Raw genomic sequence first — 19,668 nt, forward strand, 5'->3', positions numbered from 1 at the left:
GTTAATTCTCTAAAATACAACTTCATTTAAAAATAGATACATACCTGTATAAATGCAGCGGAATATAGCTCTCAAGCCTTTCCTGAAAGATGCGCAACAGATCCTCTTGTGCCGGCGCGATGCAAGTGACAATTAAACGTGATTGAATATTCTTAATTTATTATCAACCCTCGACTAAAATAGATTTTCCGATAGTTCAGTTTAATTGGAGAGAATCAAAGCGTGAAGGTCTTATAGGCAGACAAGCACACGTCTTCTCTTGGCCCTGGTGATGCGATTATGGGAACTATTTCACCCATGGGCCATGGGGTTATACCTTTCTACCGAGTAACGGGCAAACTAACTCAATTTCACTCAACGCTAGACATGCCTATCATTTGCAGATAATGGTAGGTATAATTGAGGGGAGACTTTGGTGACTTTCTTCGTGTTTTCCTTATTTTTATTTTCATATCAAAAGGACACGCGTGAAAAATTCCTTCGACAAATTTTTATATTATCCTAGTATATGTGTACCCCCTAGAAAATTACTTCCAAACATTCCTTCGGTATAAACTTTCTTTGCAGAAGGTTGAAATTTTTTTTTTTTTTTTTTGTGGGATGCATACTACCATAGTATATAAAAATTTGTGGCAGGAATTTTAAATGGACATTTTTCGGTACAAGACTAATGGTGGAGTCAGATGAGTTAGGTTGAAAATTCCTTTTTTCTCAAGCTGGAAATTATGGTTGTCCGTCCGAATGATCATTTTCGAGTCAGAGCGGATTTGAGTTGGTTAATCAGGGAGTTGATAGTCAGTAAAGCAATTTGCACCGTCTTGCAAAAATGTTTATAAAATTTTAAAAATTCCCTGTTATTTGGCTACAATCGACTCTCAGAGCTCCGCTCGCGAATCTAACTCGAGTTAACTCAACTATATTATATCCTTTTCACTCCTTTCTTAGGCAAGAGAAAAGCATAAGATGAGATGAGATACATCCGAGTTAACTCGAGTAAAGTTTACGAAGAAAGCTTAAAGTAAATTTTATTCAATACTGTCTTGCCTGCTTAAGTCGTGACTCCGACTGGTAAACTCAAATTTGAAGTGATTAAAAAATGATTGGGTATTACGTCAAACTTCTCGATTGAGAACTATTACCTGTTGTTTTTTTCGTTTTTTTTTTTAATAAGAATTCCCACTCTACGAAATTTTAGAGTTGGTGCCTATCAGTGCTTGCGGCTAGTCATTCATAATTTGTGATTCATACAGTTTTAAATCACCTTTCTTCGACTCTCATTCACATTCTTATGCGCAAATAATATTTTGTTACAGGTTGGCAGCAGCACAAGAGGCGGCTCAAAGGGATCCTGGATATACGAGTCAGTACCGCCGAAGGCAGAGGTTGGCCGGACTGAGTGGTATCGGTGACTGGACTAGCTTTGGAGGCGAGGTGAGGCCTGCAAATTGATAGCAATTTCAGTCTTTACAGGCTAAATAAAGTCTAGTAGTCGCAAATTAAACTTATATGTTGTAAATAATAAGTGGGAGTTTGACCGAATGACAAATGCATTCGTGAGGCAGGAATTCCAATGAGATTCCTCTTCTGAAACGAAGAATGAGAAACTCATCTTTAACGAGAAATTTCTCCTTCCAACTGCGGTTGCTGCATTATATTTGTTTCTCACGTATTTTCATCAGCTATTCCAGAGAATTTAGTCCGTATCTTGGGATTGTTTCACTAATATTTTATCAACGTTTAAACAACACGGAAATATCCTGGAATATTACTTGTGTCCTGGGAATTTCGTAGATTCTTTTTTTACTTACTGCAGTGTTCACACATAGCACTATTCAATTGCAAGTTGAAGCGACTGTGGTTTCTCAGTCCAAAGCAATTAGAAACTAAGTTTGTTCATTTGCCATCATTAAATCTCAATTTTCTTAAACTGTATATCCTATACTACCAACCGAAATCATTTGAAGAAATTATCCTGGCACGAGGAACTCATTGGCACCAAGAAAGTTCCCGGAATATAAATTGACTGTTACCTGATATAAAAGTATTTATAATTCGGATTTGTACTATTTTCATTAATTCAGAACATCGCAAAAAAATTTGTATACCACACTGTACTACAGTTCCGTCGTCCTCGACTGGAATACCAATAAGATTGATACTAATGATTGAATGTCTTTCTAAATTCAGTCAAAAATAAAAAAAGAAAAAAAAATTGGAAAAAAAAGAACGAGGCGCATCAGCACTAATAATTGCGTGTTTTCATTTCTTTGCACCAGGTACCTGGTCTGGTCGTCATGGCGCCAGGCCGTGATCAGGGGGGCGGGGGTGGGGGCAACAAGATCCCATCGTCGTTGTTCATATTGAGCGAAGACAACTGTATTCGGAAGCATATACGGTTTATAATCGAGTGGCCACCGTTCGAGTACACTGTCCTGCTTACCATCATTGCCAACTGCGTGGTGCTTGCTCTCGAGGAGCACCTGCCCTGCGACGACAAAACCGTCCTTGCTCTGAGCCTCGAAGACACCGAGAACTATTTTCTGGCTATCTTCTGCGTAGAGGCGAGCCTAAAAATCCTGGCACTTGGCTTTGTTCTTCACCGTGGTTCCTATCTCCGAAACGTCTGGAACATCATGGATTTTTTTGTTGTTATTACCGGGTAAGTAAAATTCTTAGTTTGTGCACAGTTTCTTAATACTCGATAGTATACTGTGATACGTCTGATACAAGCGATAATCAGTCCGTCGAAAATAATTGCTCAAATCTGAAATATGGCTGAGAACGCATTTGTCCAACATCTGTGTGAAAGCTAAATTTCAGGCCTGTGCCTATTCTCTTGACTCGTTACCTTTTGTCAAGAAATTTTCTCCTCAACATATCGTCATTTAGGATGAGGAATGGGGTAATGGTGAAACTTAACTTACGTGAAATAAACAGTAGTTATGGTTTTTCCGTTTAAAATTACACTTTGAGATGGTAATCTAATTCTACTTTGTATTACTTCAATTATTTCATGAGAAAAACTTTTTCCATCCATTTGTACTGTCCCATTCATTCAGTACGATAAATGTTGAAATTTTTTTTTTATTTCTATTTTAAATTAGTTCTCTGCACCAAATGAGAACGAATAATTTCAGATATCAGTTGCTTCAAAGAACAAGTTATATCCTCGTAAGTGTTGTATTTTTTGACCATCATTTTAATCGCATCACAAGCTGAAGTTTAGATTGTTTTTCATCGTTTTATGCATTCGTTCTGTGCCGTTAAAATCACCCGAACGAGGTCGTTAGGTACTCTACAAATCCGAGTTGTCGAAGGTTGTGGAACGATAATGAGACACGTGTAAATCGCGAGGTTATAAGTAATACTTATATCGGCAAAGTAAGGGGCTAACTGTCATCCAGACTTTAGAATAAAAATTGGATTAGGTCGATGACGGTGTTCGCCGAAACGAACGTGGATGTGGACCTCCGTATGCTGCGTTCGTTCAGAGTCCTCAGACCACTAAAGCTGGTTTCAAAAATTCCAAGTGAGTCGGCAGCTACCAAAATCCCAATAAATCTCACGTGTCCATAGCTGCTGTCGGTGTCTTAGACAATTTATATATTAGATTAAACAATGTCTTAGCCAAGTTGAAATAGATGTCAAAATAGTCTTTACGCTATACTGTCATAGAAAATGATAAACCCAACAGTAATTGAAATAGTGCTTCCAGTGTCTTGGGCCAAGATCAGATCGCAGTCTCTCTCGTACAAAAAAAAAAAAAAAAATACGTCACAATTTCCAGACATGGTATGACATTCTATACTTGAATTATGCGCAATATCGTGCTGAGAATATTGTACTTGTAGTCATCAATCACGTCGTCGCCAAGTTGATTAGCAAGAAACAAGCCACAACAAATTATCGCAATTCTTTAGCACAATTTCTTTTTTTCCATCTCATTGCTCGTCGGATTTTGCCTTCGTTCTGTTATTCCATATGAGGCAAGTAACGGCGATCTAGTGGTATCTCAGAGTTTACACTTTGGTCGTATCCAATCTTTGCCGGAGTGTATATTTAGCTCTTCCAAAAAATATTACATTTCATCAAAGCAACGATGTCTGAACTTGGCAGTAGATAAATTCATATAGATTTTCTCTATTATATGAAAAAGTGTGATCTATAATAAATCGTCGGTCATAGACCATTCTGACTATGATAGATAGATGTCCACTAGACGAGTTCCCTTTACTCAATCAAGAAATATATACTGAAATTTCGCTAGAAACTAATCATGTATTTAATCTCTTATTAATATAAAATTTACACTGATGGTATTTACCTTGATGCGTTGATGCATATTTCCACTACAGAATCATAGATTTGACTATAGGTAATTATGTGTCATAGATTTGTACACTGTACAATTCGCTCCCATACATCCTATACTGTTTGCTAGACATTTTCGTTTCATATTTTGTTATTCGATTTTGTTTCGTAGGTAATATTACTATTAATCACATATTTTCAGACGATGTGTGAAAAGTGGACATTTACGATTTACCAATTCTCGCAGGTAGCAATATATCAACACTCTGCAGTTAGGGAATGGATGCTACAGTTTTACTTTTCGGATTTCGAAAAATAATAAGTAAACGAAACAGTTATCAAAACTGAGACCCGTTCTTCGAAACTTTGTTTCAAAACGCACAGTGTTCACTTAATTCTATCAGGAAATGACCAACTGCATTGTGTTGTACGCAACTAGATAGTTTAAATAATACATGCCTATATTTTATGGTTGTTTTTATACTTGAAACCATAGACATAGAACTAGAATATTGTCCATAGAATAGAACTGAAACAGATCTTATCACTAAATTGAAACAGCCCCATTTATGCTCCTTTTTACAATGTAGAATAATGAAATGGCATTGCACATTCAAACATTCTACTAACCGCAGTGAAATCAATGTAGAAACATTTTTCAAAGTTTCAACAATATAACAATCGATCTTGTGCCTATTAATTACGTGTCGGAAGATTTCACTCGTTATTCGAACGAAATTCAAGTTATATTAATGTAGTCACAACACCAGCATAATTGTTGTTATTTTCTGCATATATGAGGGAACAGTAGTTACTCTCTCACGTCACCTGCTGCACAGTCATAACATGAGTAATATTACATTATGTAATAAACAGTAAAGGGTGATTCCTAATACTTTTGAACCATTGGTGTATAGATCTTTGATATATCATATTAGGGTTATCGATAGATGTTAGATCAGTACGTTAATAAGTAAATAAGTAGCAATAGCGTTATAGAGTAGTAAGTAGTAAAGTGTGGCGGGGTGTGTGTTTGGGGCAGGCTCATCACGGTGTCTACGCAGCGCATGGATCTACGCACGCTGCGTGCTATACGTGTGTTGCGACCCCTCAAACTTGTCTCCGGCATACCTAGTGAGTACATTTGTTTTTATGATTGAAACGCCCGAGAAAGGTAATAGATTATGCCAATTAATCCGCGTGACTCGTTACAATCAGAATAATTACCAAGTAGAAGCACCAATAATATTGTATCCCTGCAAACATGAGCGGTAATTACTTGATCCTTGAACTATTTTAGAGTTTAAATGTCTCCGATCTCCTTGTAGCAGTACCCTGTGTGATAGAAATCTTACCCTGCAACGAAATCCAATGACTTTTCAAATATTAACGGCTAAATTGAAATTTTATTATGCAACGTTAAAGTTTATCCGTTATGCTTGTAGCCACGAGCTTCTTGGATATTTTTCTTTATAACTCATTCAATTCTGAATCTGGCATATTGCGATACACCCAATTTACACGCATAAGTCGATCATTCGATATTCGATCCCCCGAATCGCAAGAAGAAGCGACGAATTGTATCACGTTGTAATTGTTCTGTTTTTACAATCAGGCCTGCAAGTGGTGCTCAAATCTATCATCAAGGCGATGGCACCGTTGCTGCAGATAGGCATGCTGGTCTTGTTCGCCATTATTATATTTGCCATCATTGGTCTGGAATTTTATTCAGGCGCTCTGCACAAAACATGCTACAGCATAGATGATTTGGGTAAGTTTTTCGTCCACTGTATTATACCTATATTACGTGTTGATATTTCTATTCACTTACCGTCAGCTTGGTTATTATATTCACGCTAGAGCTTGGTAGACAATATGTCAACATTTATGCAATTATTCATATTATCGATGTTTCCTTTTTATCTCGTCCACTTTACTCGGTAAGTAGGTCTCATTCGGTGACGTAAATCAGCTAATGAAAATTCTCCGTGAACAGAGGTAGTGATGAAGGAGGGAGAAACAGCCGTGCCGTGTTATTCCGACAACGAGACAGATCACCCCGAAGGTGCATACGTATGCAACGCCAGTCTTTCCACATGCCTCGAGCACTGGGCTGGGCCGAACGATGGAATTACCAGCTTCGACAACATCGGCTTCGCGATGCTCACCGTTTTCCAGTGCATCACTATGGAGGGCTGGACTGCCATATTGTACTGGGTAACGCAAGCGATATGTCCTTCAGTGTTAATTAATGATTCATTACCATTATACCTCTTTGTGTGTCGTCTTCTTTTTCAATTCATTCATAATTTAAAGCACATGAAAAATTGATCAGCAGCTTTTTATCTAGTCTAATTATTATTGCTCTTATCAATTATTCGGGATACTAAACGGTTATGTTTAAAGTACACTCGAACAAATTTTCGGCTACCCTGTATATTTTACAAAAAGTTGCCATCGCGTGACGAATGACTTCGAGTCATGAGCGCCGTGTAGAAAAACACAAAAATATACTTCGGAACGTTAGATTTGAAAATTCAATTTCAAGCTGAAAATTGACAAAACAAAAACAACGTAAATATGCACAATTATAAACACAAAAGATGATTAGCGATCTTGTGGAACTTGTTGTTATTTTCAAAAATGAAAAAAATATACAAATAATAGGCGAAAAATGTTGACAAATTCATAATTGTTCGTTAAAAGATTTTCGGCGAAGATGATCAAACTAACGAAAATAATTATGTCGCGAATAGGACGTTATACAACTAATAGATATGATTTTTGCTATCATGGTCAATATTACAGGACGCATTCGCTCGCATACAACCTTTTACTTCCAAGTTTTTCGAGCGATTGATTTCGAATAAGAGAAAAATTAATCTCTACCTTAAATATTACCCTCCCTGAGGGTATTAGTAAACTTACCATATTTTTCGGCAACCTTAAGATTAATCATATTCTGCACATCTTTGATCCTAGACTAGGCTGGAATTTCGCGTCAACGCTATTTCTAACTTTTTTCCGCTGAGTCTTCACCGAGAGCCGTGGTTTCTACATTCTCCGGCACTTTTTGAAATCTGTTCGTCATTCTTAATGTGCGCATAAATGTATGAATGTTAAAATAGAAGGATATTTTTATACCACGAATATTACTTGCATAAACAACAAATTTAACATTAAAATGAACAAAGATTCTCATTCAGTTGATAGGGTCAAGTTTTCAAACGTTTCCGATTGTAAAATGAGCCCATTTATATGTCGAGTACAAAACCACGAACACATCTATAAATTAATTGTAAAATACATTATTACGAACTATCGATTAATTGTTAGATGTATGAAAAAAAAAAAGAAATTGTGTTGCACTTTTTTCATTTGGAATTTGTGGCTATAAATGTATATTACTGTCTCTTATGCTTACCTTGTGCATTTTACCCATTGCGTTGTTTGTTTGTCTATTTTTTTTTTGTTCCATTATATTCGGTGATTGTATAATGATTTTCAATTAATAATTGGCAATTATTGGTGTCCTTCATGTAGTATTATTTCAGATTGATATTTGGGGTTTGGGTGGCTATTGTGTGTTAAACACAGCTCAAGTATACGGTACGCACGAAATACTTAAAACTGAAACACTGACGTATATATACAACTTGCTCAGTATGACATTGACAGTTTTGGTCCTCCATTACTAACTACTTTATTAGTATACTAGAAAGAAATGAATAAAGTAAAACATTATAACAGTGCAGTTGTGCAGAGGGCAATATCAGCTGATACAAATTTGTAGAAATCATTTTGCGATGCAGTGACGCTATAAAGATACGACTAACGAAGTAAAAGTACAACGTGATCGGTCTTGAATATTATTTTTTGTATTCCTTGAAACTTTGCATGACAAAATCGGCAAACACCAATTTCCGATGCGAAATATTTTATTAACAGGCGTGATTCGTCTTCTGCACAACCCAGTTATGTATAACAACTGAAAAATATTGAAGGAAGTTCATTTGAACGTACAGGATTACCAGACTTGCAACATTACGAACATTTTTATATTCTGGCCAAAATTATACCGCTTTTCGAAATAATCTTAATCTGGTGTGAAAAAAAAAAATCATACAAATTTTTTAATGCAAGTACAATGCTGTGTCTAAGGATGTTGGCAGATACACACAATTTTTTTGGCAAAAAAATTAAACGCAATGTATTTTTTTCAAAACTTGCGCTTTCATCTATTAACCTTCTATTCGAAATAATTCGTCAACTAAATCACTGCCAACTCTACTTATAAAGATAAGCTATTAATGCATATATCTCGATGTTGTTTGCTAACTGGTGTCTGAATGGGTAATAATACTTAACCAACAATAGTTTAAGCTTCATGATATTTGATTTATGGTGAATTACAGACAAACGACGCCCTAGGGAACATGTTCAACTGGATTTACTTTATTCCCTTGATAGTTCTTGGCTCTTTCTTCATGCTCAACTTAGTTCTTGGTGTTCTCAGTGGGTGAGTATATTTTATTTTTCGTTGATCCGTTCGCAATGTCTCAAGCTGAGATCGATTCATACACAGAATTTTAAATAACATCATCGTTTCTTCATCTCTGGACTGAATTTATGACTTTTATTTTGTTCGATCTAACGTTGCTAAAATAATACGTTTATCAAATTGTTCAAAATATTGTTCTACCGGCGAAATTCCAACACTGGACTAGACGAATTCCGAATAACATGCAGATGAGTTCTGTAGCATTTGAGAAAACCAATTCAAATATTTCGATACGATAAGAATGATTCAAGTTACAGATTACCCGCGTTCCTAGCAATGAATTTTCACCTCATTTTACGTTATCGTTTAAATAAATAAATCATTGATGGTTTACACCCATGAGGTTTTTTCTTTATCTTCGTTATCGTTTAAGGTCATTTAATTTTTTTTTTTCTTTTGCTATCCTGGACACAGTGAATTTTCCAATGAGAGAACTCGCGTGGAAAGACGAGCTGCGTATCAGAATGCTAAAAGAAAGAGGCTGTTCACGACTGCATTCAGTTCTTATTTAAAGTGGATCACACAAGCAGGTTTCCAGCCAATTTTTATTGAAAGTATAACAATTGCTAGATTGTAATCGCTAAATTCACCTTATTTTGGTAATACAATATTCCTACGCGAGTTTGAAACTTGAGATATACCGACTTGAATAAATTCCAAATTTCTCTATTTTTTCCTATAATATTTCGACTAGTGGCTTGCAGCTGATAAGTTTCGGTAACGCTATTTGAGGACAGATTTTTCGTATCATTCCCATTCGCCCAATCGAGAGGTCCCCCACTCCTTATTGCGCTAAAGTATCACAGCTACACTCGATGCTGTAGTAATCCGTAAATGTAATTCATATTTGTACCGCTTGTAGTGAGTTTGCAAAAGAGAGAGAAAAAGTGGAAAACCGTCAAACGTTCTTGAAACTACGAAGGCAGCAGCAACTCGAAAGAGAACTCAATGGCTACGTTGAGTGGATCTGCAAAGCAGGTAAGTTGGCGAACCTCCCGCGTAATTCCTTCAGCTAAGCTTTGAAACATTGCATCTTAACACGACGATTTCATCCAATTTACTTACCAAGCTCGACACAAGCAGGTCTATTCTCAAGATAAATTACGTAGAAAGTATTGAGTAAAAATGTATAATACAACACGTTTCATAAATCTTGCGCAGCTGAATCGTCACGTCAATTTTAATATATGTAACATGTATACATTGTGTAACGCATATATTATTATATAGTTGCAATACCTGCTGCTTATTGATAAGCTGGTGTGATTGCAACAACTTAACATTTATGAAATTTTCCAGAGGAGGTAATACTCGCTGAAGAAAGAACCACGGAGGAAGAGAAAATGCACATTATAGAAGGTATATATATATATATATGTATAAGGCTCTTTTGACGATACCTTTGTATTACTCCTCCAAATATCTTTTTCGGCCCCAAGTTGTGTGGTGAATTTTGACTGTATACGTTCTTTGATAAACCAAAATCTGACCTTATTATTGCGGTATTGTTTCAGCGAGAAGAAGAGCAGCCGCGAAAAGAAAAAAATTAAAAAACCTCGGAAAAAGCAAAAGTACCGACACTGAAGAGGAGGAGGGTGAAGATGACCCGGATGATGGTGAGTTGTATTTTTTCCAATAAAAATTACCGTTTTTTTTTTCTTTTCTTTTCTTTTCACCATATTTCGACTCGAAATTTCACATTTCCACTGAATGGGTGATCAGATGCCGCAGTGAAATGAAAAACCTAAGACCAACCGCCCAATGTGCGATCAATCGACGTTATATGTCAAGTCATGAATTATTTTAGTTGCCCTTTAGTGTCAATTGTTACAAAGATTATGCACAAGTATAAGGAATGATCTTTGAAATTTTGATAAATTCAAAAACAATTCATCTTCATCATCATCCCACGCCATAGCACTTCAATATCGCTGCTATTACTGCTATTACACAGGATTTACAGTTTAACGTTAAACATGATATGAATATGCATATATTATCACTTGTTTTACCTAGTATACTATTGAAATGAAAGGATATTTTTATATTTTCGAAAGAAAGAAAGAGAGAGAGAGAGAGGGAGAGAGAGAGTGAGAGAGATGAGATGCTTCTTAATTTAAATATCATGTTCAATAATTAACAGCCAACTTGTCAATGAAAATTCTAAACACACGCTATCAGATGCTCCTCTTGTTTCAGTGCCTAAGAAAAAACTAAAAGGTAACTACTACACGATGCAACAAGTATTGTACGAGTAAAATGTTGTTATTATAACTGTATGTTTTTAAAAATTTACAGTAAGCGTTACAGTAATATTTAATTATGTATACTGTATGACGTGTGCCATACTGCTATGATAAGGTTGGCTGCGTCTCGTAGCTAGAGTTGTTGTTATAATCATATTAGCATAGAGCTACTGGATATCTGTTTTATCACTTCCGCGGTGCTATACCACGCAAATGCGCTGTAAAAAATTAATAATTTACACGCGTTGTTCAGCTCTGTCGATTTCAAGCTAAAAGCGATATTTGATTCAATATTGATAGATACAAAAAATTTATTCCGTTGGATCGAAATTTTTTTTCTTTTTTTTTTCACACCTAATTATGCCTTGTGCAATCATCGAAGTCCCCACTTACTAAGGTCAGGGTAAAAATTTCCAAAGAATTTGGTACATATTTCGATTTCAGCATAACTCTAATTTTATGTTATCTTCGAGTCACGTTAAATCCATTAATTCTATGCTCATTGACTTATGAAACACGGCGGAGTGTCGTGATTATGATCAATGAATTTAATTTTCTCTAATAGGTATTGCTTCTGTTGGCTGGTGATGATATTCATTTCGTTCGGACAGAGTATTTACAATATCATCCATCTATGATTTGTCTATTTTGTTCCTTCTACCTTTTTATTTACCATCTCTAAAAAAATGACTAGACTCAAGGAATGCACCCCTTCAATATTGTAATAATAGGTGAACAATTGCATCTTGGGGCTTGATCTGCGTGGATATTTGTTATCATTTACCATTCATGAATCATAGATATTTCATTCGTCTAAACCTTCTTAGGGTAAAGTGATTATAATTTTTTTGTATATCCCAACACTCACTCAGAGATTATACGAGTGAAAGAACATTCCAAAAGTATCGACAGTGCGATCGGAGTGATAAGAAGCTAGAAAATATTGTGATTGCTCTGAGCTACGTGTATTTAGGTATGCGGTGACAGTGAGGCCTGATTCACTGATTGATGTATTAGCTAACAGTCGCTGTAAGGTGATCCAATGTAGTTATTAGTCGAAGTTGAGACATTTCTGTAGATGCAAATCCTTTAGATTACTAAGGCCAGCTGCCGGTGTCGCAGCTTTTTTACCTACTATAGCTATCATAGTATTTCCCGCTTGTAGAAACACTGCGTTAGATTAGATTATGGTGTCATAAAATAAGAAACATTTGAGTTTAGTTGAAGTGATAGCTTCTGTGTACAATGAGGGGGAAAAAAAAACCACAAACAAAAAAATAAATAAATAAATAAATAAAGAAATAAAGAAATAAATAAAATAAGGAGAGAACGTATAGTATAGAGTATTTGCCAAGTTGATGCTTACCTAAAGTAATTGTAACGTTCCTGTAACAATAATAGCAATAGTTGATGATATGTGTAAGCCGTAGATTACATATATTATTTTCCCTAAAAGAATAGGGAGGTTCGTGAGCAAAAAATCAATACTCTTTATTAATTCTGTTACATGCGAGGTAATCGCACATTCAGCGTTTGTCATTTCGTTATAGGTATGTATTCATATGGCAGGATGGGTTCTCTAAAAATGTGAAAATAAGAAATACTGAAATTATAAACATAGACTTAGATATCAGTGGTTCATTTCAAATAGATTCAAAATTAGGAAAACTTTCAGAGATTGATTAGATTTCACTCCTCAATGGTTTATTTCATTAAAATGATTATTTTCTACAGAACGACTTATTGAACACTTTTTTTCAATTACGTTTGAAACGTTCAATACTTAATTCTACAGTACTGTATTAATCAATTACGATTAGCGAATAGCAATATCAAATTTTTTACTGAAAAAAAAGCATCCTTGCGCGTAAATTTTTTGAAAAAAGTTTTCCGAATAAAACGATGCATCCCGGGATGAAATCGAACAAATATACTAGATTTTTTCAATATTTTGAAGCGATTTGCAACTGACCGTCGGTATCTAAGCTTTTGTTCATAAATATGTGAGTATTTTTTACGATTCTCATTTTTGGCAGAAACATCGTAGCTTACGAATATTTTAATATGGTAAATAGTCGTTGCCTGACTACCTCATAATAAAATGACATAATAATAAGTATCAAATTTTGGCTCGGGAACCTTCTCAAGCCTGACGTGACATAATTATTCCCAATCTTGGAGGTGAAATATCGTACGGAAAGCCAGATGAGTTATGCTGATGAATTTTTTTATTAATTTTTATAATTATCTACCACTTACGTCTGATTTCTCAACTTCTTCATATCAGAAAGCTGTTAAAATTTCATTCTATTTTATTTTCACACACATGGATAACGAAACATTGACAAAAATTTTCATTAGAGCTGAAAATAGGTCGCGTCATTAAATGCTAATACTGACGCCATGCCGGTGTATTAATTAATGGTTTTTGACGATCACAACATCGAGAAGCGACGCAATGATCCACGGTGTAAGAAAATTCCTTAAAAAGTTCCCCCAACCTGGGTGAAAACATACACGACACGTGTATATTTACCCACACATATCCAGTAAATTGGAGATTCCTCTGCGACTTATCAATTTCAACTAATCATTTAACAATTTCACCTTGCCTCTTAGATAGGATTATCTTTTATTTTCTTTCTGGGTAACATGTATGTATACCGAGGATGTCTACTACTTTCTGAATTGCTTTAATCTATTTTCGCAATCTGTATTATACGTATATGAATATTATTTGACAGTATTTAACGAAAAATTGTATTTTACGGTAATATCCATTTACAAAAAGTTGGTCTTGTTCGTTAAGCATTTGTTGCAAGAATAAATTATGATTATAGGGTTTTCGAGAGCTTCCTACCTCAAGTCTAAGGTGAAAAACAAAGGTGCTTGTCTACAATTCTGGCGAGTGGAGAAAAGATTTCGCTTCTGGATTCGTCACACTGTTAAAACACAGTGGTTCTACTGGTTTGTGATCGTTCTTGTGTTCTTCAATACCGCATGCGTGGCGGTCGAACATTATGACCAGCCAACTTGGCTCGAACAGTTTCTATGTGAGTACAAAGCTTCGGAACAAGATTGTGTCTAATTAGGATGATCGTGACGATGTACCCGTTACCCTTAGTAATTCAGCATGCGACTCGCGGTCTAAACGAAGGACTTCCTTTTTTCAGATTACGCAGAGTACGCGTTCCTCGCTCTATTCATGATGGAGATGTTCATAAAAATGTATGCACTTGGTCCACGTATCTACTTCGAGTCGAGCTTCAATCGATTTGATTGCGTCGTCATATCCGGGTCAATATTTGAGGTGATCTGGTCGGCAGTTAAGGAAGGCTCTTTTGGCCTCTCCGTCCTGCGAGCTCTTAGGCTCCTCCGAATTTTCAAAGTCACCAAGTACTGGGCCAGTCTGAGGAACCTCGTAATATCACTGCTCAATTCTATGCGCAGCATCATTTCTCTCCTCTTCCTGCTCTTCCTCTTCATACTGATCTTTGCGCTGCTCGGTATGCAGCTCTTCGGTGGTCAGTTCAACTTTGACGAAGAGGAGACACCTCCTACAAATTTCAACACATTTCCTATCGCGCTGCTTACTGTCTTCCAAGTAAGATATTCACTTATATTATTATCATACTGTCATGTTTTTAAGTTACAATAACGAGCAGTAGAAGCGAATGGCACATTGGCAAGAGAGATTGTTACATTGCCTCTGCTTTTATGAGAATAGATGCAGTAACGGCGCGACCTTCTTTTCGAGTTACAAAATAGAATGACGTAGTTGTGTAACATAATCTTTGTATTCTAATCGTTTAACGATAATATTACAATTCGTTGTTACTTTGAACAGATATTGACTGGTGAAGACTGGAACGAAGTGATGTATCAGGGCATCAATTCTCAAGGTGGCTACAAAAAGGGAATGGTATATTCCCTGTATTTTATAATATTAGTGTTGTTTGGCAACTACACACTGCTGAATGTATTCTTGGCCATCGCCGTCGACAATCTTGCTAACGCTCAGGAATTAACCGCCGCGGAAGAGGAACAAGAAGAGGAAGATAAAGAGAAACAGATGCAAGAATTAGAAAAAGAAATGGAGGCATTGCAAATGGGAGCCGATGGGACAGCACCAAATGTGGAAATATGTCCGCCAAGTCCGACGCAAGATTTGTAAGTATAAATCCTACTTCGGTGTATACATTATCTGCCGGTAGCATCGAACATTGCAGCAAATAATAACGTTGACGACGTCAAAGTTGGAGAATTTTATTCCTAAACGGATCTTTGACGTTATAAACGAGGTTCGTCTTCTCAACACGACCGATCGAACAGTTTGCACATTACGATTTGAGATTAAAACTCGTCTTCTTCATTCCAATTCCAGTAAAAGTGGGAAAGGTAAAAAGCAAGCCTCCGAGGAGAAGAAACAAGACGCTGAAGACGACACGGGACCAAAACCAATGCTGCCATACTCCTCCATGTTTATATTATCCCCAACAAATCCGTAAGTTGTGGCTGTTTCTCGTTATAGTTCCGATTCAATTTGGCATCGTGTAACAATCATAATTCAACTGACAATGAAATTGGCTGCGTATTGTTTTCTGTTGCAGCATAAGGAGAGGTGCCCATTGGGTGGTGAATCTACGTTACTTTGACTTTTTCATAATGATCGTGATAATCCTGTCCAGCGTGGCGTTGGCCGCAGAAGATCCAGTGACCGAAGGATCGACACGAAACTATGTGTTGAATTGTTTCGATCATGCATTCACAGGAGTGTTTGCCATAGAAATGATACTGAAAATTATTGACTTGGGCGTAATATTGCACCCTGGATCGTATTTGCGAGAATTTTGGAACGTTATGGATGCGGTTGTAGTGATATGTGCGGGAGTTTCGTTCGTCTTTTCTAAGCTGAGCGATCCCACGTCTTCGACGTCGATGGGTCAAAATTTGTCGACTATAAAATCTCTCCGCGTCCTGAGGGTGTTGAGGCCACTTAAAACTATTAAAAGAGTGCCGAAATTAAAAGCAGTGTTTGACTGTGTTGTGAACAGTTTAAAGAATGTTATAAATATTCTCATAGTGTATATATTGTTCCAGTTTATTTTTGCTGTTATTGCTGTACAGCTGTTTAATGGAAAGTTTTTTTATTGCAACGACGAAAGCAAGTACACAAAGGACGACTGCAAGTAAGTTTTCTTCATTTATTGTTATTACTTGAATAGCAATATGAAAGTTCGTTTCGAACCTGTGCCGTTGGTATTCACTATTCGGTAAGAATTATCGTCGATGCAATATTGTCAACTGCTTTGTTAATGTTAATTAAAAATTGTAACTCAGCACTGCTATGTTCTGGGCATAATTCCGCTTATAGAATATTGCGGAGGTATAAAACACGTGTTACGGGTATGTACGGGAAATTTTAATTTATATCAATCGTGTTTCAGGGGTCAATATTTCAAATTCGAACATGGGGCGTTGTTACCTGTTCCAAAAAATCGGACCTGGGATACCCAACACTTTTACTACGACAATGTGATGGTTGCTATGCTTACCTTATTTGCGGTACAGACGGGGGAAGGCTGGCCTCAAGTTTTACAAAATTCGATGGCTGCGACACACGAGGATAAGGGTCCTATTCAAAATTTTAGGATTGAAATGTCGATTTTCTACATAGTTTATTTCATAGTATTTCCATTCTTCTTTGTCAACATCTTCGTGGCCTTAATCATCATCACATTCCAAGAGCAGGGTGAAGCTGAATTGCAGGATGGTGAAATAGACAAAAATCAGGTACAGCATTCTTATGCGAAAATTATTACATCCCTGTCATAAGTATACTTCATTCGTGTGACGAATACGATTCGATACGACTGAATTCATACTCGTATCATTCATTCATGGTGTACGTTTTCGTCGAGATATCGAGTTGTCGGTTCGTTTATTTATCATGTTTATTTGTTGACAGAAATCTTGTATTGATTTCACGATACAAGCAAGACCACTGGAAAGGTATATGCCAAACAAACGGAACAGTGTGAAGTACAAAATATGGCGGGTCGTAGTTTCAACGCCGTTTGAGTATTTCATTATGATTCTCATCGTTCTCAACACCCTGCTGCTTATGATGAAGGTACGCATTCGTTTCGTATTAAATATTTTATATCTACGTTGTGCTCTTTAAATATTTGAACATTCAACCTGGACCGTTTATAATCGGTGTAGAAATATGAGGAAATGGTCGACGTTACACGGACATGTCGAATAGAATATCAAAATTCGAATCTTTCAACTATTTCAAGCGGACACTTAAATAATACCCAAAAAAACTTCAGACATTCCGTCATGCAATAACCGCGACGTAATTTTACTTTAAAAATCCACGAATTTTCCTTCAAGACCATATTTTACACCGCTGTTTTCTTTATAAGTCCGTACCCATTGAAAATATATATAATGAATGAAATCACATCATATCAGATTACGCTGATAACATAAAAAGAAGAAACTGCATTTTTGCGATAGGTACCGTGTGAAACAGTGATTATGACGAATATTTTATCGTTATTCTAACTATTTTTGGCAAATTTAACCAATCGAACATTCATTTCAATCTTACTACTACTCCCAATGATTATCAAAGATAATAAGGCGCCGGGAAATAACGTAACATAACACATTAACGGACAATGAAGTAACGGATAACGATGCAACGACTTATTTATATCTGCCTGCGTACTTATGTGTTTTTTGTGTCATGTTTAATTTTGTCGATACACAAATCTCTAAAATTCACGGTGTGGTATCATCAATGATTAATATTGTATTAGAGCAAAAATGTTATTGTCATGGTACGCATATCGCATATACTGGATCATTTCGTGCGAAGAAACTAGCTATCGTGATACCCAAGAGTCGTGGTTGTTTGCAGTATTAGTTGTGTTGAAAACTTACGGCAGCTTCGACGTTTAGTTAAATTGCTGATCGTGGCAGAGGATGAAATCGCAGCTCACCGTACAGACTTCTCTCTCTCTCTATATATATATATATATATGTGTAAGCTTTGCACGAAATTATCCGATGTGTATTTAAATTCGGCTGGGAGTTGGTTCTAATCTGAAATATTATTTTTCTTCCCCCTCTCGTTTCTTCAACCGAATTATTTTGACATTTTGGAAAGTGTTTTGCTGGCAAAGTGTCAGGCTTGAAACCAAAGTTATGAATTTTCATTTATATATATTGCTGATATTATTTTTACAAATGTACGATAACTATTTATAGATTTTTTTTCTTTCGGCAATTCCCTTCATGAAATTGGAACTTGTGAACTGCTTGAGATTATTTTCAACCTTCGTTCAAATTTGTTTTTCATACAGTTCGCATGTCAAACATTTTTTCTCTATTTTCATGTAATTGTGCAGCCTCAAGATACGTCAGAAAATAGTTTTGGTTCATGAAACGATTCACTTTTACTAAAATTGCACTAGAGCTTCACGGTGTTAATGGAGTAAAATAACGCACAGAAAATGCTTAAAAAACTTTGTCGTAGACGGAATGGATAATAGTTTAAAAATAAGACTAAAAAAAATTCTCTTCGCATCAGAAGTCGAGCGCAATATAATTAAAACAGTTTCGAACTTCAGGGTCAAAACAATATACATATTTTTTTCTTATCAGTTTCAAATTTTTTTCCAAATGTCAATTTCTCTCGTTACTTTTATAATTTTTTTCTAAAAAATGAGAATTTAATGTCTTCACAGACTTTGCATGATTTTCACGAATGTTCGTACACGAATTGAATTTTGCTTTTAATTTTTTGACTCATGCCTTCGCAACGTATGGGTATAATTTAATTTCCCTTTTGTTGATGGTAGTAATGATTATCAATATTACTACTACCGAATGATACGAACTTTAACGATCTTTACGTGTCCTTCTGTCCCATTAATTTTGATGTTATTGGTCAAAGTTTGCTTAAGATGACGAATAACTTCGTTTTCTAAATTAACACTTGGTTGGGCAAAATTTTTTTTTAAAAAATCGATGTTGTACTACTTCTAGTTTTAATTTGCAATGCAAGCAGTATTTTGCTCCTTGGTTTCCATTCAAATAGTTTGTTTTGGGGACAAGGGTGGTTTCCTGTACAGATGCACAAGACACAAATTTGGGTTGCATAGATCTGTGACTGCATTGCGTGCACATCCCCATACTAAATTAATGCACCTAGCAAACGTGAAAATTGATAATGATCAGCACCCGTTGAAAAAAACCCGATGCTCATTGAGTTAAATTTGTTTGAATTCAGAGACCATAGAAACCAAACACGAACAACAGATATTCACTCGCAGCATGTGATATTTTTACCACATTACAATTACACACGTACAACAATAACGTAATACACGTATATGTATTGCATGGTGGCTGCCGGAAAATCAATCGTATGTTGACCGATGTATGCACGGGGCACTAGCCTAACGCAGAACAAGCTCCAGACCCCTTTCTGAACCAAAACCTGAAAAGAAACCTTTAATAATTAATTACGTATTT

The 19,668-nt window shown here is 36.0% G+C and overlaps 1 protein-coding gene across 7 annotated transcripts in view; it reads left to right on the forward strand.

Moving 5' to 3' along the window:
* LOC107224197 (voltage-dependent calcium channel type A subunit alpha-1) overlaps positions 1-19,668 on the forward strand; it is a 117,555-nt gene that overhangs the window by 70,109 nt on the left and 27,778 nt on the right. For 4 of the 7 annotated variants that reach the window (XM_046734466.1, XM_046734467.1, XM_046734469.1 and 1 more), the window contains exons 4-19: positions 1,314-1,431; positions 2,277-2,659; positions 3,429-3,529; positions 5,927-6,082; positions 6,308-6,528; positions 8,727-8,830; positions 9,735-9,850; positions 10,172-10,231; positions 10,387-10,488; positions 13,959-14,171; positions 14,292-14,722; positions 14,966-15,288; positions 15,503-15,622; positions 15,729-16,307; positions 16,566-16,911; positions 17,087-17,251. In XM_046734466.1, coding sequence (XP_046590422.1) covers positions 1,314-1,431; positions 2,277-2,659; positions 3,429-3,529; positions 5,927-6,082; positions 6,308-6,528; positions 8,727-8,830; positions 9,735-9,850; positions 10,172-10,231; positions 10,387-10,488; positions 13,959-14,171; positions 14,292-14,722; positions 14,966-15,288; positions 15,503-15,622; positions 15,729-16,307; positions 16,566-16,911; positions 17,087-17,251 — 3,538 coding nt within the window. Of the gene's footprint in view, positions 1-1,313; positions 1,432-2,276; positions 2,660-3,428; positions 3,530-5,353; positions 5,446-5,926; positions 6,083-6,307; positions 6,529-8,726; positions 8,831-9,734; positions 9,851-10,171; positions 10,232-10,386; positions 10,489-13,958; positions 14,172-14,291; positions 14,723-14,965; positions 15,289-15,502; positions 15,623-15,728; positions 16,308-16,565; positions 16,912-17,086; positions 17,252-19,668 lie in introns of all 7 variants that reach the window. The other 3 variants (XM_046734468.1, XM_046734473.1, XM_046734471.1) reach the window with 1 other exon arrangement.

This window comes from Neodiprion lecontei, chromosome 3 (genome assembly GCF_021901455.1).
Source record: "Neodiprion lecontei isolate iyNeoLeco1 chromosome 3, iyNeoLeco1.1, whole genome shotgun sequence".
Taxonomy (NCBI): domain Eukaryota; kingdom Metazoa; phylum Arthropoda; class Insecta; order Hymenoptera; family Diprionidae; genus Neodiprion; species Neodiprion lecontei.